This window comes from Perognathus longimembris, chromosome 9 (assembly GCF_023159225.1).
Source record: "Perognathus longimembris pacificus isolate PPM17 chromosome 9, ASM2315922v1, whole genome shotgun sequence".
Taxonomy (NCBI): Eukaryota; Metazoa; Chordata; class Mammalia; order Rodentia; family Heteromyidae; genus Perognathus; species Perognathus longimembris.
Genome location: NC_063169.1, coordinates 26106501 through 26128809, shown reverse-complemented (window position 1 = coordinate 26128809; position 22309 = coordinate 26106501). Strand labels below are relative to the sequence as shown.

The following is a 22309-nucleotide window of genomic DNA, read 5'->3' as shown; positions in this document are numbered from 1 at the left end:
CAAAAACAAATGCAACTATCTGTTTTATGTTTCACATGCTCATGAAAAGTGAATTATAGAGAATAATATAAACTATTACCTTTATGACTATTATTATACAATGGAATATGAGATGGACTTTCCATTCTAAGAAGTTTAGCAACAGGTCTCACTGGACTATTCAGAGGACTGATAATTTCTGGGATGGGTCTCAGGTGACTTAAGTCGATGCTCAAAACTGAGTTCTCATCGTCATGATATACCGAGTTTATGTCTTCAATTTCTATTCTGTGGTCCATTAACCCAGTCTGCTGTGGTGATGGTAGAGCCTCTGTTGGTAAGCAAGGCTCTAACTGACAAGACTTAGTCTCAACCACGGTACCTACAGGAGAAGGCTCAAATTTGGGCTTACTGGCTTCTGAAAGGTTTACTGGCACACTGTTAAGTGCTTCAACTGGAGGCATCTGAAGATTTTCACTGGTTTCAGCCACTTTTGTTGAAATAGACATGTTCATGTCCAAACTTTCAGAAATACCACAGACATTCAAGCCATCCTGTCTTTCCCTGTCCAATTCTGGACCACAGTTTTGAAAAGTATCGGTTTGTTTTACATCTGTTACTGCAGAAGCTGCTGCCCCGGCACCATCCACGGTCTCTCCCATTTCCATTGATGACATGAACAAGGATTCTCCTTGCTTTGCTTCTGTAGGTGTTGAGAAAGAAGTCTTTGTATCACAAATGGGTATTTCACAAGGCAAAGTGTTCTCAACAGTCTTAACTAATGAACTATTTTCCTCTTCTACTTGGCTTTCTGGAACACTGATCCTCAGTTCAGAGGCTTCTGGAAGAACAACCTTTGATTCCAGAAGCTTTGAGTTGGTTTCCTCTGAGACAGCTTTATTGACAGAGGGAACAAATGTCAAGGAGGACCCTAAATCACATTTGCCACTGGACTTAGGGACATCAGTAATTTCATGCTGATTATCCTGAGACATAGGCTGCTTTTTAGCAGGTGACAGAGTTAAATTCAATTTTTCCATAAAACTCAACTTTAGGTCTTTGCTTTTTGTTTCATTTGGAGCATCCACAGGTCTTGTTGAAAGCTCCTTAGTTTCTGTGCCTTTAAAAACATTATTAGAGACTTCACCTTTATCGCTTTTTGGCTCTTTCTGTCTCTTTAAATCGGTAGTGGGTTTCTTAATTTCTTTGTAAGTCTTTGGCAAATGGTCTGTAGGTGATTTTTTATCATTTTTCTTATGCCTATTTTCTTCCTTGTTCTTTCTCCTTTTTTCTTCTTCTCTTTTCCTCTTATCTTCAGTTCTATGCCTTTCTGGCTTGAATGGTGTGTTGGAAAAGTGCAGAGCATCCACTTCTTTGTAGGATGGATGCTTGTAAGTTCGGCTTGAAGAGGATGAATACCTTCCATTTTGAGAACCATGACTACTTATACTTTTCTCTCTTTTACAATCTTCTCTTCCTCTTCTCTCTTCTGGGTAATATTTACTGGAATTATGAGATTTTACTTCATTCTTAGAATGGGGAAGCACTGTTCGGTCAGGCTGTCTCCAGTGATCTTGGTCCTTTACTAGCAATTTATGTTTTGGATCACCTTTTCTTTCTTCTTTGTTCTGTGACTGAAGTTCTTTTCTACTCATATTTTGTGATCGTCCACTTTCTCTCTCCAGGTTTTTGTCATTATCAGATTCAACTCGAGTATGTGATTTTTCTCTAGAAGTCTCTTTCTCCCAGGAAGAACTACGTTCACTTTTATAATCTGAATCTGTGCTGCTTCTAGACTTTGAATTTTTGCTTTCAGCCTTTGGCTCCGCAGGACCATGTTTCTCAGGACGTCTCTGTAGCCTTGGACTAGCTTCAGTGTTCCTTGGGTCACCATTACCACAGTTGTTACCTAAGTCTTTCGGTGTTCTGTCCGTTCCTCTGCTATATGGGCTGTGTAAAATACCTTTCCTCCCTCTTTTACTATCTTCATTTGAGATACTTTCATTAACTTGATCAGAACGTGAACAAACACCATTGAAGATACAATGTTTCTCAGTAGGTGTAGGCAAATGCAAAGCATTCCGTGTTTCAGAATGTGGTTTTCCTTCCTTTTCCACGTTTGGCAGTAAAGTGTTATGATGTATATCTTTAGGAACATCACTTTTAACTTTGTTTTCAGACATGGAACAATCATCCAGATGGGGAGTTCTGGATCTGAGATCTTTTGTTCTAACTGCATCTGATGGCCTTGAGACTTTATGATTATTTCGAAAATGTGGAAACTCGGATAATCTAGTAGAAACAGAAATTAATTGATATTTAATAACATTCCAAATTCTACTTGCATGTAACACACTTTTAAAGTTTAGGACCCTTGCCAGGTGCTGGTGGCTCATGTTTGTAATTCTAGCTATTCAGAAGGCTGAGATCTGAGGATGTGGTTCAAAGCTAGCTGAGCAGGAAAGTCTGTGAGACTTTTTTTTTTTTTTTTTTTGCCAGTCCTGGGCCTTGGACTCAGGGCCTGAGCACTGTCCCTGGCTTCTTTTTGCTCAAGGCTAGCACTCTGCCACTTGAGCCACAGCTCCACTTCTGGCCATTTTCTATATATGTGGTGCTGGGGAATCGAACCCAGGGCTTCATGTATACGAGACAAGCACTCTTGCCACTAGGCCATATTCCCAGCCCCTCTGTGAGACTTTTGTCTCCAATTAACCACCAGAAAACTGTAAGTGGAACTATGGCTCAAGTGATAGTGTGCCAGCATTGAGCAGAAAAGCGCAGGGACAATACCAGGCCCAGGGTTCAAGCCTTATGACTGACAAAAAATAATTAGGGGCCTACATACTATACTGGTAAAGCCAAATATAAAGGAACAAATGACTGAGATTTAACTCAGTTAAAAAATACTGGGGATATGGCCTAGTGGCAAAGAGTGCTTGCCTCATATACATGAAGCCCTGGGTTCGATTCTCCAGCACCACATATACAGAAAACGACCAGGAGTGGCGCTGTGGCTCAAGTGGCAGAGTGCTAGCCTTGAGCAAAAAGAAGCCAGGGACAGTGCTCAGGACCTGAGTCCGTCCAAGCCCCAGGACTGGCAAAAAATGATAATAATAATAAAAATAATAAAATACACATTATTAAAAACAGAAAAAGAACCTTGTCATTGAAGCAATCTGTTTAAAAACAAAACAAACAAACAAACAAACAAACAAAACACTTGCCAAGCAGAGAAGACACCCTGAATTTAATCATCAGCACCAGGGGTGAAAAAACCCAGAATCTACCACTTTCTAACTAAAGTGTCCATTTTCAAACCAAGGAAATCTCATTTGCTTTTGCTTCAAAGGAAATTTATCCCCATACATCCCTTTTGGACTTCTTTTACTACAGATACAGAATTTCCACATGATCATAAGTTCATTTCTTTTGGGACTAATGATCTTATCCCTTCCCCCACCTCACCCAACCTAACAGAACCAAAAGGAACAGTAAAACATTGCTAGATAAGAAATTACTAGGCTGGGCACTTGTGGCTCATGCCTATAATCCTAGCTACTCAAGAGGCTGAGATCTGAGGACCCCAGTTCAAAGCCAGCTTGGGCAGGAAAGTCAGTGAAGCTCTTATTTCCAATTAGCCACCAGAAAACCAGAAGTGGTGTGGTGGAACTCTGTAGCATTTCCTATCAAATTTTTCTATTTCTTACACAACACCAATGGTTGTGTATTTTCTTAGACAATTGTGTACATTGTATAATTTCTTACACAAGCATCAACTGGCCATTTTAGAGTGGTACATAATATGTAAAATTAAAAGGAAATATAGAGCTATGATTCTTTCCTGAGAATGATATGGATTTACTATTTTTTTTAAAAAAGCCCACATCCTAACATAAAATTTGTGTTTTAGAAAACTATTTTCCAAAATGTAGCAATATAATGTATATAATAATTTATTTTAATAATGTTCCTGACTATCCAAAAATCTATTCCTACTCAGTATTGTGGAAAACCCAAAACTTAAAAGACCCTGTAATAAGGCAAAATTGATATAAAGCAAAAGGATGACTTAAGAAACATATAACCTAAGGCAATATGTAGATAGTGCTATGAATAATATTGAATAATATTGTTCCTAGCAAAAAGTCCATAATCTTATTTAAAGAAGGTCTTTATAGAAGTAAACAACTTTTATATGTCATTAGGGTGAGCCATGATCCAATATGCATAGTATCATTATAAAAAGGGGAAACTTGGATAAAGAGATCAAAAGAAGATAAAGACACACAGGAAGGAAACAAGCATCTATAAGCCAAGGGACAGGCATGAAACAGATCCTTCCCTTAGAACCTTCAGACAGAACCAAACCTGCCAATACCTACATGTTGGAATTACAGCATCTGGGAATGAAACAATAAATTTCTGTTAAATTACCTATCTGTGGTACTTTCATTATGACAACCTTGGAATAGATTCTGGAGGAATCTGGAGTCAGTCCAGGCAGAAAAGTCTGAGACTACATCTCCAAAATAACTAGCAAAAAAGCAGAGCTGAACCTCAAGTAGTAGAGAGCCAACCAAGTAAGCAAACCAAGTGAAAATAAGGCCCTGAGTTCAAACCTCAGTACAACTAAAAATTAAGGTACCACTAAATAACGCAAAATGGTCCACACAATGGAACATTATTCACTCAATAAAGTAATTATTCATTGTCGAGGTAACTGAAAAATAATGCTCAGAACACAAGTCTCTGCTCTATAAAGCAATCTTGTGGAAGAAACTATACTAATTAAGTCATTTCATTCATGATTTCAAGTACTAGTGAAAATGAAGGTTAAGTCAAGACCAGGGGATGAGTAAGCACTTCACAGTGAAGAAGAGGAGCACTTCTGGCAGTGGAAACAGCCCACACTGAGGCAGAACTCATGGTACCACCAAAGAGCTGAAAGAACATCAGGTATGTCAGCTCAAGCAGAGGGAAGCACAGAAGTGCTGTTTGGGATTCTACTGTGAAGGGCCTTGTGGACCAAGATAAAATTTATGATCTTTTATACCTAAGAACAATTAAAAGTCAATTATATATTTTAATCAAAAAAGAGGGGAAGGCAGGCATTAGGAAGCTAAGTACTTGTGAGAGGGGAGTGGGTTAACGAGGGTAAATGAGGATGAACATGGTCAAAGTAATTGTTTGCATGTATGAAAATGAATAGAATGGTCAACATTGTTGTAGAAAAGAGGAGGTGAAGGTAAGTGACGGAGTAGGTGAGATTGGTTGGAATATGTGTGTGGAAATATCACAATAAAATCCTTCCTTATATAACCAATGTATACCACAAAAGGTAATTAATAAAAGAAAGGAAGGTGGAATGAGATAATCTGGGCAATACAACGGTCCAGATGTGTGCTTCAGAATGTGTCCTGTGGCTATACCGTATTACTGAGAGGTAAACCAGAGACTAGAGAAAGCAAGATTGCAGGCAGAGATAGCAAGAAGCACAAAGATCACTGCTAGTTCAGATGAGAAAAAGACAGCAATAACTGTAGAACTAAAAGAAGTCAATGATTTACAAGATCATAAAGATATAAACATCAATCAAATCTGACGATGACTGAAAGTTAAGCCTCCAACAAAGGGTGAGTATACATTTCAGCAAGCAATTTTGATGTGTAATTACTAAGGGCAACACCTTTAACTCGTAAGTATGCTAGTATTCAATAAATCATCACCCAATTCCTAGGACTCTAGTTTCCACTAACTAAATAATGAAGAAGACAGTTGACAGTCTATTGAGTTAGAAACCAATGGAAAAAGTTAGGTGCCAAATACACTTTTGGATGAGGTAATTTTGGAAAACCTTCAAAGATACTGACATACAGCTATAAAGTAGGAATGTATACATAAATGGAACTGATCTAGCATGGGTGAAATTGTAGGAAAATCTTGATAGAGAAATGAAAGGATACAGGCTTGGGCTTTGAGGTCCTCAAACTCACAACAGCCAAGTACAGAAAAATAAACCTCAAGAAGAAAACTGAAACTTATTACATTATTAACTCCAAAGGAAAAAACTATTAGGTAGAGGGAGATTCAACTGGGTCAAACAACTTGCAAGAGGACAAATAGAAAGTCAAAACTACTTGACTTTGATCAAAATGACAGCTGCTTTGGTAGACCAATGGAGTCAGATTGGGGTGGGTTCAAGAGTACGTAGAAAAAGAAGAAATGGAAGCAGTGAGTTAGGACAAGTTTCTTAAAGAACTCATTATGAAAATTATTAAACTTCTCAGGGTAGAATATCTATCCCCTTGCTCAAAAAAAAAATAAGCAAGCAAAATTCACAGCGAAATATCTACTTGAGAGGTTGTTATTAACAAAAACAAGTATAGATGTCTTTCCCAGCCTTTGCTAAGGATTGAAATTAGAGCCTCAGGTAGGCTAAGCAAGTACTCAACCACTATCTTCCTACCCCCTGCTATCCTGGTACTTCAGTAATTGAATGTGACTTTCAAGAAATAGTGATATATCACCTTCTCCAAGAAAAAAAAAATAATGCTTTAGAAACCATACAGAGGAATGTGATAACATAGTATAAGTAACATTCATACCATTATAATTATGAATCATTATTGTATTAATCACTAATCACTTGACAACCTTCAATATTTCATACATTTTTCACTTTTTTGCTGAAAGTAAAAATATATTCTACATATCAATGCCCATGTAATTTGTAACAGATTTGTTTTGCCAGTCCTGGGGTTTGGACTCCCGGCCTGAGCACTGTCCTTGGCTTCTTTTTGCTCAAGGCTAGCACTCTACCACTTGAGCCACAGTGCCACTTCTGGCTTTTTCTATATATGTGGTGCTGAAGAATCAAACCCAGGGCTTTCATGTATGCAAGGCAAGCACTCTACCACTAGGCCATATTCCCAGCCCAATTTGCAACAGATTTACACCCCTTAGTTACTATACCTTTGGTGAAGATTATTTATTTCTTCATCCTTTCGGTTTATTTCCACTCTAGCAGTTTTGATAAGTGCTGAAATATTCTTCTTAAGAGACTGGTTTTCATTTTTTAAGCTGAAATTCTAAGATACATGGTAATAAAGTGTATTAATAAAATAGGTATCTACAGGGTATGAACTGTACTACTTAACATTAGCAACAGCTATTATTTGCGTTATTTATTTTTGAGACAATTCAAGATCCTCCTGCCTCAGCTTCCCTGAGTGCTAGGATTAGAAGTGTACACCACCATACCCAGTTCCCTTGTTTTTAATTTCTGAGACAAAGTCTGGCTGTGTAATCCAAGATGGCTTAAAACTTGATATTAATCTTCCTGACTCAAACTCCCAAGTGCTGCAAATATAGGCTGTGATACCATGCTCACTTTGCTAATTAGTGAATAATATCTCCACGCTAGGCATTTTATCTTATGTAATTCTTTGACAAACAACAAAATCAACTATTAGAATAACTACGATTCCCATTTCTTAGACAAGGAAGCTGAGATTCTGAGAAGTAACTGGTGCCAGAAAATCCCACTTAAAATGAAACTACTTAAAAGAGGGATCCTGATGGAAAAGCAATCAAAAACAGGGTGGGTGCTGACGGCACATACCTGTAATCCTAGCTATTCAGGAGGCTGAGATAGGATAATTGCAGTTTGAAGCCAGCCCCGGCAATAAAGCCCATGAGACTCTCAAATCCAATTAACCACAAGAAAACCAGAAGTAGAGCTGTGGCTTAAAGAAGTAGAGCTTAAGGTGGTAGGCTTAAGCAAAAAAGCTCATGGATAACACCCAGGCACCCTAAGTTCATGCCCCATGACCAAAAACAAAAGCAAGAAAAAGTGTTTTTTTCTGGTCCATCATATTAAAAATTAAAACCAAAAAAAGCAGTAAAAATATTATACTTAAACATTGAACTATGTATTAATATTCTGACAAAGACAATTCATTCTCAGATAAACAATCAAGAGTTGATCAGTTCTTCCAGAAGAAAAGAAACATTTTACCATAAAGTAAAAATCGGAACAGAACATCCTATTCCTGAGTTTTGAAGCACAAGCCAATAAAAGACCATTCTTGGGGCTGGGGATATGGCCTAGTGGCAAGAGTGCTTGCCTTGTATACATGAGGCCCTGGGTTCGATTCCCCAGCACATATACAGAAAACAGCCAGAAGTGGCGCTGTGGCTCAAGTGGCAGAGTGCTAGCCTTGAGCAAGAAGAAGCCAGGGACAGGGCTCAGGCCCTGAGTCCAAGGCCCAGGACTGGCCAAAAAAAATAATAATAATAAAATAAAATAAATAAATAAAAATAAATTAAAAAAAGACCATTCTGGCAACAATTGATAGGCGTCAATATTTTTCCATAAAAGTAATTACAAATCTTTGAATCTTTACTTTTTATGACTATGTTTTTGTGGGACAGATAAGATAAGGTATGCTGTATAACTCTGGGTGTTCTGGGACTTGTGATATTTTTGCCTTGCTTTCCTGAATGCTAAAATTACAGACAGGTTACCATCACACTCACCTTTTAAAGCTACTAATTTAAAAACCATCCACTTCTGTTATTTTTTAAAAATCATTTGGTTACTAGTTGGTTTATGTCAAACAGATCATTTATGTTAAAGACATTTTAGCAATTCAACTTTCTTCTCTCCATTCAACTTTCCTGTATCAATTTCATATAAAAAAATAATGCTAGAGACTAGATGTGTGTTGCTCAAGTGCTAAGAGTGCATGCTTAGTATGTGACAGCTGTGTTTAAACTTCACCATGGGGGGACGGACCTTCCTTATATATTGCCAAATTTTATCATTTTAATTCCCATTTACACACTGTGGTGTTATAAATAGGAGGCTGGTGTTACAGGAGCTGCACCTAAGTGGTAGAGTACTTACCTAGCATGCACAAGGATCCAGGTCTGATTCCCAGTACTATAAAAAAACAAAGCTAAGCACTCATGGCTCACGCCTGTTACCCTAGCTACTCAGGACACTAAGATCTGAGGATCTCAATTGGAAGCCAGCTTGGGCAGACAAACCATTGAGGACCTTACCACCAATTAACCAGCAAAAAGCTGGAAATGGAGCTGAGGCATTAGCTTTTGAATGCCAGCTATGAGAAGGGGGGGAAAAAAAAAGCAAGGGAGAATGCAAAGCCCTGAAACTCAGCACAGGGGCACACACACAAGTGCACACACATACATAAAAACAAGAGCTTCTTTATAAATTACTAATATTTTAGTATTTTAAATTCTATTCAATAATTTTAGCAGAGGATCACAATAGCTCAATGACTAGGTACATATGATCAGTTAAGATGATGCTAAGCAGGCTGGGGATATAGCCTAGTGGCAAGAGTGCCTGCCTCGGATACACGAGGCCCTAGGTTCGATTCCCCAGCACCACATATACAGAAAACGGCCAGAAGTGGCGCTGTGGCTCAAGTGGCAGAGTGCTAGCCTTGAGCGGGAAGAAGCCAGGGACAGTGCTCAGGCCCTGAGTCCAAGGCCCAGGACTGGCCAAAAAAAAAAAAAAAAAAAAGATGATGCTAAGCAAAATGAACTTCAAGATATGGAAACAAGTGGTTTTTCACTGTTGTTGTTATTTTTAATGTACTATGTCAAATTATTTTTTTTTTTGCATTTTTCTTCCCTGTGGTTTAACTTGTTTGTCACTGTATTTGATTTTTGTACCCTGGGTATTGTATATATGTTTATCTAAATTAGGGAAGGAGAACATCAAAATGGTGAGACAAAGGACAAAGGGCAAACCAATGCAACAGCAATACTTACAAGAGAGTATGTTGTAAACTAACTGTAAAACTGGGGAACAGGGAAGGTGGGAGAAAAATGAGGGAGGAGGTAACAAGTTTGACAAGAGATGTACTCAGTACCTTACGTATATAACTGTAACCCCTCTGTACTCACCCTGACAATAAAATTAAATTAAAAGAGAAAGAGATGGCTTTTCACTAAGTTGCCCAGAATGGATCTGAACTTCTAGAATCAAGTGCTTTCCCATCACAATCTCCTGACTAGTAAATTTTAAGTCACCCTACCTCCACTAGGAATTAAACCCAAGTTTTCTTGAAGTTTGGTGGGTTTGTTTTGTTGCCTTTTTTTTTTTTTTTTTTGCTTGTCCTATACTCTTGCTACTTGAGCCATACCTCCAGCCAAGCTTTCTGCTGGTTATTTTGAAGATAAAATCTCTAGACTTTTCTGCCCAGGCTGCCTTGAAACACCACCCTCTGAGTAGCAGCCTCCTGAATAGCTAGTTTAAGCATGAGCCACCAGCACCCTCCTTTACCTTAAAAGTTTTGATTTAAAATGTTTACAAAGCAAAAAAAAAATTCATTACATCGTTACCTGTGTCTGTATTTCCTTAAACTTCTTCATCAACTCTTTCATTTGCAGCTGACATTTTCCATATTCTACCTGCAACTGGTGACACATAAAAGAATTCAATCATTATTCTCAATATTTTCATAGTTTAAATGATTTTAAGAATATTTAAAGATTTTCAATCCACTAAGAAGGATAAATGAAGTCTACTTTCACTAATGGAGATTAAGTCAGATTTCTTCAGAGGGGGGATTTGTTTGTGAGGTCTCGCTATGTATCACAGGCTTGCCTCAAGTTTCTCATCCTCTTGCTTCAGTCTCCCAAGTGCTGAGAATAAAAGCGTGCACCAACACAGCAGACTAGATTACTACTAATCTAGCCACTAAAGAGAAATTTGATAAATTTCACACCCAAACTTTACAATTCAAAGACAGCAGAAAGAAATTTACCTCATTTAAGTCTCAGGAAACATTCTACAACATACAACTTAATTCAGTGTAAATCAAGGAAAAAAAGGCTGTAAATCATACTGACAGCTAACTGAAATACATTTTTAATCTAAGAATTCCTAAACACAGAATGTTTGTTCAATAGTAAGCTGCTGCCTGCTCTTCAATAAATACAAAACACAAAATAACAATCCTTAGTAACCATGGCAACCCATACATCATTATATGTTGCCTCCTTTGCAGTTCCTTCTTCAGTCAGGATCTCTTCATATAAGTCCAAACAATTTCTGAATGACACACTGGATTTAGAGGTACTATCTAAAACAACAACAACAAAATCCTATGTTAAAATATTTATTAGGCTTCATGATGCCATGTTTATCCCCAAAAGTTATATATTTTCAATCTCCACATTTCATTTAAATCTGTACTGATTTTACAATTGACAGCTGGAAGATTGGTTTACATAAAATGGCTGTGTCAACAAATTAAGTGTGAAGATCATTTCTGTTCAAGACATTAAGGGATCTGATTCCAGAAAAGGATCAATTTGGAAAGGTTATTAGAGTCTCAGTATCTTGTTCTTATTGATGCATTTGAAAACATTTATAGTAATAAGAATTTTTAAACGTTCTACCATAATCTGATCTGTAATTGAATGAGTGGTAAGGTATGTACAGATAGCATCACCAGCTATATTTGAATTGTATAAAATATTTTTACTACGTACTATTGGGAGGGGTAAATCAAGGCAAAAGAGAGCATATAATTGGAGAGAAAAAGGATGGGTGAATATAGTTATAATGTTTAATGGATTTATGTGAAAATGAAAATGAAATGTGAAACCATGTAACTTGAGAGGATGGTGGGGTTGGGAGAGATGAGAAAGAAATGATGGAAGGAGTGACATTAAATGTATTTTTGCACAAGATCTAATGAAACCTGAGGACTTAGATGAATAACAAACTTGTGCGCTAATCTGTCATATTCAAGCTTTAGGCAAGAAAATAATTACCTGAGGGGAAAGCTGGGAAGGGTTGATGGAGGATAAAGAAAAATAGAAGTATATTATATGTATGTGCACAATAAAATCTCTTTGAGGGCTGGGAATATGGCCTAGTGGCAAGAGTGCTTGCCTCCTATACATGAAGCCCTGGGTTTGATTCCTCAGCACCACATATATACAAAATGGCCAGAGGTGGCGCTGTGGCTCAAGTGGCAGAGTGCTAGCCTTGAGCAAAAAAGAAGCTAGGAATAGTACTCAGGCCTAGGATTGCCCTGCCCCCCCCCCCCAAAAAAAAATCTCTTTGAACAACTAATATGTCCTAGTAAAAGTACTCAGGATAAAGTCAAGTGCTGGTAGCTCATGCCTGTAACCCTAGCTACTCAAGAGGTTGAGACCTGAGGACCATGTGTTCAAAGCTAGTCTGGGTACCGCCTCCGGATAAAAATAATGGAAAGAAGTCCAGCACTGGTGGCTCACACCTGTAATCTTAGCTATTCAGGAGGCTGAGATGAGGATCACGGTTCAAAACTAGCCAGGGCAGGAAAATCTGTGAGACTCCTTATCTCCAATTAACCACCAGGAAACTGGAAGTGGAACTGTGGCTCAAAGTGGTAGAGAGCACTATCCTTGAGCACAAAAGCTAAGGGACAGCTCCCAGGCCCTGAGTTCAAGCCCTGATGAGAAAGAGAGAGAGAGAGAGAGAGAGAGAGAGAGAGAGAGAGAGAGAATTGCTTGAATTAGCTGAGTATAATTATTTCAAAGAATATGTAAATTATTTAGATACTCTAAAATTGGCAAGAATTGACAGCAATTACACAGACATAACCAAATGCCAAGACAATATGAGACCATCCTATGGAATTTACATACCAGAAATAGCACTGTCCAGTCCAGCATATATGTCCAATGAGCCTTCATCATTATTTTTCAGAGGAGAAGCTACAAGAACAGCAAAGATTAGTTAAAACTGGCTTTATAGATTGAGGGTTTTCAATTCCTAAAGGACCAGGAAAACAGTTAATATTTTTACTCCAAAAAAGAGACGAAGTGTACTACATACTTATGAACTATAAGATTTTGGCATGGAGGCTTTTAATTGACTACTTTAGATTTAGACTGTATTATAAATACAGTAATAAAAGACTATTTTGTACCAGCCTAATCCTCAAATAACCACAAATTTTATACTAATTATTTGAAAAGCTATCTAAAGGGGGTGCAATGCAAAGCAGGTACAAACTAAAGGGGAATATGAGAGGCCCAGAGCTTAATTCCCGGAACTGCCAAAGGAAAAAGAAAAGAGAGAGAAAAAGGGGAGAGGGAAAATAATATTTAAAAGCAGATAGTACTATATGAGTACAAAAAGTTACACTCAAAAAGCTCACATAGAAATTAGAATAAAATGCAGAAACATACTCAAAAGTAGAATGTATGCTAAGGTTGCCATTCTCTTAAAAATGAATGGGCTAGGAGCGAGACTAATGTGTTGTTAAGAAATACAAGATCCTGGGTTCCATTTCCAGCATCACACACACACACAAAAAAGAAAACCCTGAAAGTAAACAAAGCAGAACATACACATGTGGACAGGATTTGAGAACAGAGTAATACACAGAAATGAAAACACTTGTGTTTACAAAATGAGATTAATAATAAAGTACACACCAGTTGTGAATCTAGATGAAAAAAATAAAGATGTTCATTATTCTTTCAAATTTTCTGCTGGCTTAAATTGTTTCAAAGAGAAAGCACCATGGGGTAGGAAAAAAATCACAGGAGAACTACCTAAAAGCATAACAACTTGAAACTACATCAGCAAAAGAAAAAAGTATTCAGCCATCTACCCACAATGGATATGATGATTACACTGATGTGAGCCCTTCCCTATCTACAAATACTCTTCTTTTTCCCCCCTTTGGTAGTGGGGCTTGAACTCAGGGCCCTACATTCTCACTTGGCTTTTCCACTCAAGGCTGGCACTCTACCAGTTGAGCCCTATCTCTAATAATTTTTTTAAAAACACATTTTAAATAAAATTAGAACTGCTTTTACCATGGTTTTCACTCAATAAAATAGTAATCATAATTCCAGCCAATAAATGTGTCTTCTATAACCTAACAAGTTTAATAACTGTAATTAAGATAAAATGACTAAATAATATGTGTTACAGCAATACTTGGAAGATTTACCTTCTTTATATTATGTAAATATTTCTATTTTTGGCTAGGGATATAGCTCAGTGGCAAACTATTTGTTAATTATATATAAGGCATGGGTTCAGTCCCCAATACTGCACAAAGGAAAACATAAAATACTTCTTTCCTGCCAGGTGCTGGTGGCTCATGCCTGTAATCCTAGCTACTCAGGAGGCTGAGATGTGATAATTGAGTTCAAAGACAGCCTGGGAAGAAATGTCTATGAGACATATACCTCCAATTAACCACCTAAAAACTGGAAGTAGAGCTATAGCTCAAGAGGGTAGCCTTGAGCAAAAAACACTGCCCAGGCCCTCAGTTCAAGGAGCAAGACTGACACACATACACAAAAAATCTGTTTCTTGGGCTTACTTTACTAGCAGGTCTTGGTTTGTTGTATGGTGGTTTTATTGGTTTTGTTTCAGTTTTGTTTTGTTTCTCAGACAGGTTCTCCTATATATCCCAGACATGCCTCAAATTTATCACATTTCATTTCCTGAGTTCTGCTTTCCTCCTTTTCAAACAACTCACCATTGTGCCATTAATTTTTTTCCCTGAGTAACAATAAACAAGCATAATTGCATTTACTAGAAACATGAACTTCAAGAGTAACAAATACCCATTTCAGAATATTTCAATAGAAGTTATTACAATTCCAGCTGGGTGCTGATGGCTCACACCTATAATCCTACTTAAGAGACTAAGATCAAAGAGGTTGGCAGCTTGAGGCAAGCTGGGCAGAAAAGTTCACCAGATTCTATCTCCAAAATAACCAGCAAAATGTAGGACTAGGAGGCATGGCAAGTGGTAGAGCATCAGCCTACCAATTTTACCTAAGTTCAAAGCCCATTCCTAGTGGTAAAATTGCTTACTTACTACATTTAGAGACTCCAACACATATAGTAGGGAAGTTAACCCAGCAGAGTGGTGTGTGTTTGCAATCTCTACTAATCAGGAGGCTGAACCTAGGAATTCCAGGCCTGGTAAGATTCACCCCATCCCCACTGCCACCACCACCACCCCTACCACAAAGAAGGTGGGGATGTGGCTCTGCAGTAGAGGGCTTGCCTAATATATGTAAACCCTGTGTGGATACTCAGGCTCAGCAAAATGAAACAAAAGGAGGTTTATATTTACTAATTACTCTATCTTCCAGGCACTTTTCTGTATTAATTCATTTTTGTGTTGGGATGAAGTGTTAATAGTAACAGTTTCTCCTAAGAATAAACAGAAAGAGAGACTTGAGCCTCTCTAGTATAATGGTAGAGCACATGTCCAAGGCCCTAGGTTCAATTCCACTCTGAGTTCAAGTCCCAACAATAAAAAAGGAAGTGTGAATTTAGAAAGACAGTTGAAGAGTAGCTCTTACCAGAAAGGACATCAAATAGACTCGCTCCGTCACCATTGTCATCATCTGCTGCCATGATCTATTTCCTTTTGACAGGTGCCATCTAAGATGTTAAATGCAAGCATTTTTCATGGTTAGAATAAATGTAGCTTCAAGTCAAAAGCAATTTTCAAATTTGGACACAATGAATAATCTTATTCTATTTCATTCTAAATAGCACACTTGTGAAATTCTAGAAAAAGAGCCTATCATTTTTTAGGGCAAAAGTCAAAAACAGTAAAACAAAAATCTGGCTGGCCCTCTACAGATGAATGGATCCAAAAAATGTGGTACCTATACACAATGGAATACTACATAGCGATTAAAAATGATAAAAGTGATATTCACAGGGAAATAGTCAGAACTTGAACAAATAATGTTGAGCGAGACAAGCCTAGAACACAGAAAACAAAGGGGCATGGTCTCCTTGATATATGACTATTGGGGGGGGGGGGTACAGTAGAGACCAGGTCTGTGAAACAAAAAACTTCTTGTCAAATGGTATTTCCACAGGTTTGGGTCAGCGACCTTACATTATGTATCTAAAACCAAACAACTACTAAACATAAAAAGGTCTAAAATAGACCTATCATAGGATCACAATAGCTCAACAGCTATGTACATATGATAATATAAGACAAGGATAAGCAAACTCTATTGTTGGCGTTATATTTAAAGTTCTAGGTGAATTTCCTTTGGCGTATGCCACATGGCTACTGTATATGATTTTGGTACACTGGGTATTGAATATATGCCTACCTGATCTAGGGAAGGGAAAGAAAAATGAGGGTGTAAGATATCACAAGATATGTACTCACTGCCCTATTATGTAACTGTGCCCCTTTTGCACAACACCTTGTCAATAAAATTTAATTAATAAAAAAAAGGCAAAAAAAAAAATCCGGCTGGGTGCCAGAGGCTCATGCCTATAATCCTAGTTACTTCAGCAGGCTAAGATTAGGAGGGTCCTGAATGAAGGCAAACTCATCCCATCTTAACCAATGGCTAGGTATCAGGAGAATCACAGTTCTAGGACAGCACACACACACACACACACACACACACACACACACACAAACGTTTGTGAGGCCCCAAGTGAACAGAAAAAAGCTGGGCATGGTGGTACATGCCTACCATCCAAGCAATGGCTAGAAACATAAATAGGATCATCATCCAGCCCAGCCTGGAGAAAAAGACACTAACATGGCTCAAGCCTATGATCTAGGATCCTGGGACTGAGGTTCAAAGCCAGCCTAGGAATAAAAGCCTTAAGTAGCAGAGTGCCTGTCATGCAAGTAAGAGGCTCTGATTGAATCACTAATACCACCAAAAGAAAAAAGAAAGAACAAAAGAAACTGGGTGAGGCTACTCAAGCCTGTAATTTCCAGCTACTCAAGTGACAGAGATCAGGATAGCAGTTCAAGGAAAGACAGGGCAAAAAGCTAGCTGGACATCCAGTTAGCCCGCACTTTCCAGTGTCCTAGTGCCCAGTGTCCAGTGCCCCTTGGAAGCCACTATTTGACCTCAAATGCTAGCAAAATTGTGTGGAGAATGAATGTATACACATGGTAGGCAGGACTTGCTTTGTAGAGATGGGACTTGGATATCAGCAGAAAAGGGAACATCTGGAAGGTTTGTAGATTCCAAAAGAGGGTACTTTTAGCAAAACTAGGAGAGCTTGATTGAGGTACATGGAGAACGTAAATACGTATCAAATTCATTTAGGGCAGATAGAAGACACTAAGTGCCAGGCCAAAGAAGCTGGGCTTTCAAGTGGCAGGGTGCTAGCCTTGAGCAAAAAAGAAGCCAGGGACAGTGCTCAGGCCCTGAGTTCACAGCCCAGGACTGGCCAAAAAAAAAAAAAAGAAGCTGGGCTTTAGATCTTTCAAAAGGTTAAGAACACTAAAAGTTTTTAAAATTGGAAACATCGACATAAATAAATGAAACAAAGGGGAAAAAGCAAAAATGGAATAAGAAGACTAATGTGTGAGATGAATTAAAAAGAAATACAAGAAGAGGGCTGGGGATATAGCCTAGTGGCAAGAGTGCTTGCCTCATATACATGAAGCCCTGGGTTCGATTCCCCAGCACCACATATACAGAAAATGGCCAGAAGTGGCACTGTGACTCAAGTGGCAGAGTGCTAGCCTTGAGCAAAAAGAAGCCAGGGACAGTGCTCAGGCCCTGAGTCCAAGGCCCAGGACTGGCAAAAAAAAAAAAAAAAAAAAGAAATACAAGAAGAGAGGAGAATGAAAAGACTGTTTACATGCAATGTAACAATGGAAGAAGGAAAATAGAACAAATGCCTGGATGTGGGAGGTAACAATTGCTCCTAGACTCACCACGTAGTTACATTTCCATAAATCCATTGAGAGTTAAAATATCCTCAGTGGGAAAGTACATTTAATACACCTAGCCTACTGAACATCCTAGCAATCTGCAGAAGGAGCATCTGACATTCCCTTCATGACCACATGGTTGAGTAGAGTCGTGGCTTGCCTCTGTCACCTGGGAACAGGAGAAATGTCCGACACACGTATGCTGGCACTTAAAGATGAAAATTCAAAAACTCCAAGTACAGTCTCTCCTGAATGCACATTGCTTCTGCACTATTTTAAAATCCAAAAATTATAAACTAGGGACCATCTGTGTAAACAATCATCTTTCTTGTTTCAATTTTCTTGAAAGCCAGCTTCCACTATTTTTGACTCCTTTATCCTCACACAATTTTCCTTCTTTCCTTTTTCGTGCCAGGGTTTGAACCCAGGGTGCTACACAGGTTAAGCACGTGTCCCTCACACCTACTTTCAAGTAGTCACAAACTTAGTGATTTTATTTATTTTTGTTGTTGTTGGTTTTTTTGTGGTTTTTTTTGCTTTTTTTTGGCCAGTCCTGGGCCTTGGACTCAGGGCCTGAGCACCATCCCTGGCTTCTTCCCGCTCAAGGCCAGCACTCTGCCACCTGAGCCACAGCACCCCTTCTGGCCGTTTTCCATATATGTGGTGCTGGGGAATCAAACCGAGAGCTTCATGTATAGGAGGCAAGCACTCTTGCCACTAGGCCATATTCCCAGCCCGTGATTTTATTTTTAGATGTCTCAAAGTTTCCTTTCCACTCAGTCATTATTCCCATTTCAGAGTGAGATTATTCCTCAAGTTTCCATACTAACAAAAATCTTTCTTATAATTTTCCTCATGGAAGCCTATGTTAATCTTTTTATGTCTAGCATGTGTTCCACACTCAGATTTAAAAACAAATAAACAAAAACTAACCAAAGCTGGGTGTCAGTGGCTAACTACTCAGAAGGCTGAGATCTTAGGATTGCAGTTCAAAGCCAGCCCAGACAGTAAAACTCCTTGAGAATCTTATCTCCAATTAACCACCAAGTTGAGCTGTGGCTCTAGTGGTAGAACATTCATCTAGCAAGTGGATTCCATTCCCAGTGCACGTGCGCGTGGACACACACACACACACACACACACACACATACAAACCCCTTACAGCAGAAATGTCTACTTATTCTATTGAACATGTTATAACTGCACTTGGCAAATTTTACTGTAGTAATTTCTTTCCTAAGCAGTTGTCCTTGAGACTATAGCATACTTCAAAAACACCAAGAAGAATTCAAATATAACACATAGGCTCTATATCCTTAAGGTTTCCAATTCAGTAAGTCTAGAGTTAGACTTGAAAGTCCATATTTCTGATATTTAGAGAACTAGTGTTGTAGGTCACTGCCATCCAATTACCTCCTCATATATGTCGGTACCTGAAATATGCCTAACACAATAGTTACCCATTACTGTTCTAACAAACAACCACAAATTTAGTGTCATAAACAACACAACTTTACTACATTACGGTTCTGGAGGTAGTTTCACTGGTCTAAAACTAAAATGTCTGCAGGGCTGCAGTCTTTCTGAAGGTTGAAGAATTTGTTGTTTACATTTTCTAGTTTCTAAAAGGAATGCCTACATTCCTTGGCTGGTGGTCCCTCCCTCTACTTTCAAAGCCAACAACTTATATCTTCTTTCCTCCCCATCCTCTGCTTCCACAGTCACATCGGCATCTCCCCTGCTCTACCTTCTGTCATCACATAGACTTTCATAACTCTAGCTCTCCCCTTCATAAGAACCTGGGCAAATACACTGGAACTACCTGGATCATCTAGGATAGTCTCACCACTTCACAATCTTATTAACCACATAAACCAGGAAACAAGACATATCTATCTTTTGGTGCCACCCTAAGGAACTATTTAATTAACTTAAATAGTTACATGATGGCCACAGACCATGAACTAATGTCGTTTCATAAATTTCCATATTCCTAATAATGCAGATATGTGGACATTCTGTCTTGCTTGCTAAATAAACCAAGAAATCAGCCAAAAAAATTGTAAAACAGCCAAAAGATATGTTTGTGTTCATTAACTGAAGCTCATGTTTATTCTTAGAAAGATCCCATTAGCCTTGCTCAATGCCTTCTTCATCTTATATTCTACAAAAAAACTCACATCTAAAGGATTTCACAGAGCTGTGGCTATTACAGTTTCAGTAGTACAATTTCAGATACTTAAGAAAATGTATATGAATAATGGAAACTTATGAACCCGTGGATATAAATATCTTATTTTCTTCCTTTTTATGTAGTAAAATATAAAGCAACAACAATGCTGAAGATAATATATTTCTGGGGCTGGGAATATGGTCTAGTGGCAAGAATGCTTGACTCCTATACATGAAGCCCTGGGTTCGATTCCCCAGCCTCACATATACAGAAAATGGCCAGAAGTGGCACTGAGGCTCAAGTGGCAGAGTGCTAGCCTTGAGCAAAAAGAAACCAGGGACAGTGCTCAGGCCCTGAGTCCAAGGCCTAGGACTGGCAAAAAAAAAAAAAAAAACACAAAACCAAAACAAAACAAAAAGCATTTCTGTAAGTACAACCCACTAGTTCAAACAACCAAACTTTTCCTTATCCGTTCACCTGACAACTATATTTCTTAAGAGTAACACTAACATTCCCAATAGCAAATAACATTACCTCTGCAATGTTTTCTCCTCTGATCCACCTTCTTGCCATTTTAATGCATTTTGGGTCCCCACACAGCTACCTAATTATCTTCCTACTCCAAATACAGGCCATACACGAGTACCAGATTAATTATTCTACAGTATTCCTGCTCATAATCACATGCTGCACAAAACCTTTCCAGTACTCTTCCATATATTGTATTTCCATTATCTTTACAAACTCTTATCGTTTGAATTTACAATGGTAACCTACCTTCCTCACCTCATTTGTTATTCAGTATTTCAAAGTTCCCCAAATTCCAAAGACCAATTGAACTGGGTTCTAATTTGCAAACATACTTCCCACAATATCCCCAGATCTGACTCTCATTTCATTTACCTAGGAGTTCACAGGCAAGTCCAAGGATAAATAGCCACAGATTACTATGTGTAAAGGCCAGATAAAATAGGAAGTTTTAGAAAGAAGATATACCACAGAAGGTACTTGGGACTTTGTCCTGTAGGGCCGGGCGCACCAATGAAGTTTTAAAGACAGAATATCATGTTAGGTATTCATTTCAGAAATTTAACTCTAGGAAGAATATGGAGTGTCTTAATGCAAGGAGACAAGAAAAGGCCTCACTTCTCAACCTCCTTAGTAACTAGGATTATAGACTAGAGCCAGGGTGCTCTGCACCATGTTGTTCTTTATGTCATTTTACAGATGAGGAAACTGAAATAGCCTATTAAGAAATTTGCCCAAGGCAAACTGCTGGTAAGTGGAAGCTAAAATTAAGCCCCAAGGCCTGTTGTAAAATGACAGGGAATGCTTAAAAAATATTTTGAGTTTGGTAGAGAAATTCTTTCATGTCAACAATTTCTTGGATGGCCTCCGCTGAGGGAGGGACTGGAGGGCTTTAAGAAGCTGGATCTATGGTGGGCTGGAAAGACCTGGGAAGGATAGGGAGGTCAAAAGTCAACCTAATTCCAAAGCACAAATCCTGAGAGTCTGTGAATTCCACATCTCATTTTAGTTGTTGGTGCTGTAGAGACCAAGATAAACCACTTCTCCAGGCTTAACAGAGTCAGGAACAGCTAGTGCCAGCTGCCACCCTGCCACCTCTCTATGGATGTCCCCCAAAAGCTTTCAGGCACAGACCAAGGCAAAAACTGGGGGAAGGGGGGAGGGGAAGTGGTGGGACGAATGGCTGAAAGGGCAATTTCCCCATGCGTTCTCTCCCAGCCCCTACCAGCCCCTCGCGAGGGGCCACCAGGGACGGAGGACACGGAGGAGGACGGAACCCAAAGCTGCACCTGAGGGTGAAGGGAACGTGGCTACCTGCGGCCCCCGGAGGTCAGGCGCGGCCCTTGCCCCACGGACTCGGCCGTTCCAGAAGAATCCCTCCGACTCTGGCCTTGTGATCACTGCTGGCCTCCGCTCAGGACACTACTGCAGCGTGCAGACTTCTCACTCGGAGCCCCGCGCGACGTGGGTCCCCACAGGAACTTACCCGCCCTCTACAGACCCAGACAGCCCGGGTTCCTTTCTGGACACTGAGGTCTCTCTGGCAATTCCACCAATAGCAGCACGTAATCCGAGCGACGAGGCGGGATGGAGGGCCCGCAGCCAATCAGGTGAGACGTAAAGCACGTCCGGGCGCACACAACAAGTTCCCGCCTTTGGAAGGAGGAAAAAAACCCACACAGTTGGCGCCAAACTCTGTTCTCCTCCGTCTGTCTTAAAGGAAAAGGGTGGGGCGTCAGGAGGTGGGGCGGCGACGGGGCGGGGCTTCACGACGGAAGGGGCGGATCGGGGGGGGGAGTTCTTTAAAGAAAGGGAAACTGAGGTCTCCGGAGGCGTGGTCTCTCTGGTGTCAGCTGCGTTCTCCACTTGTCTTGGAAGCTGGCCCAGCGATCTTGCTCCC

General features: G+C 39.3%; 1 protein-coding gene across 5 annotated transcripts in view; it reads right to left on the bottom strand.

Moving 5' to 3' along the window:
* Positions 1-21997, bottom strand: part of Casp8ap2 (caspase 8 associated protein 2) — a 32171-nt gene extending 10174 nt beyond the window's left edge. For 2 of the 5 annotated variants that reach the window (XM_048353832.1, XM_048353836.1), the window contains exons 1-7: positions 21724-21931; positions 15352-15433; positions 12658-12726; positions 10999-11099; positions 10357-10431; positions 6952-7067; positions 80-2271 (exon numbers count right to left, since the gene is read on the bottom strand). In XM_048353832.1, the coding sequence (XP_048209789.1) occupies positions 80-2271; positions 6952-7067; positions 10357-10431; positions 10999-11099; positions 12658-12726; positions 15352-15406 (2608 nt within the window). In that variant the 5' untranslated portion in view covers positions 15407-15433; positions 21724-21931. Of the gene's footprint in view, positions 1-79; positions 2272-6951; positions 7068-10348; positions 10432-10998; positions 11100-12657; positions 12727-15351; positions 15622-21723 lie in introns of those variants that run through there. The other 3 variants (XM_048353834.1, XM_048353835.1, XM_048353837.1) reach the window with 3 other exon arrangements.
* Between the last annotated feature and the right edge of the window lie 312 nt (positions 21998-22309).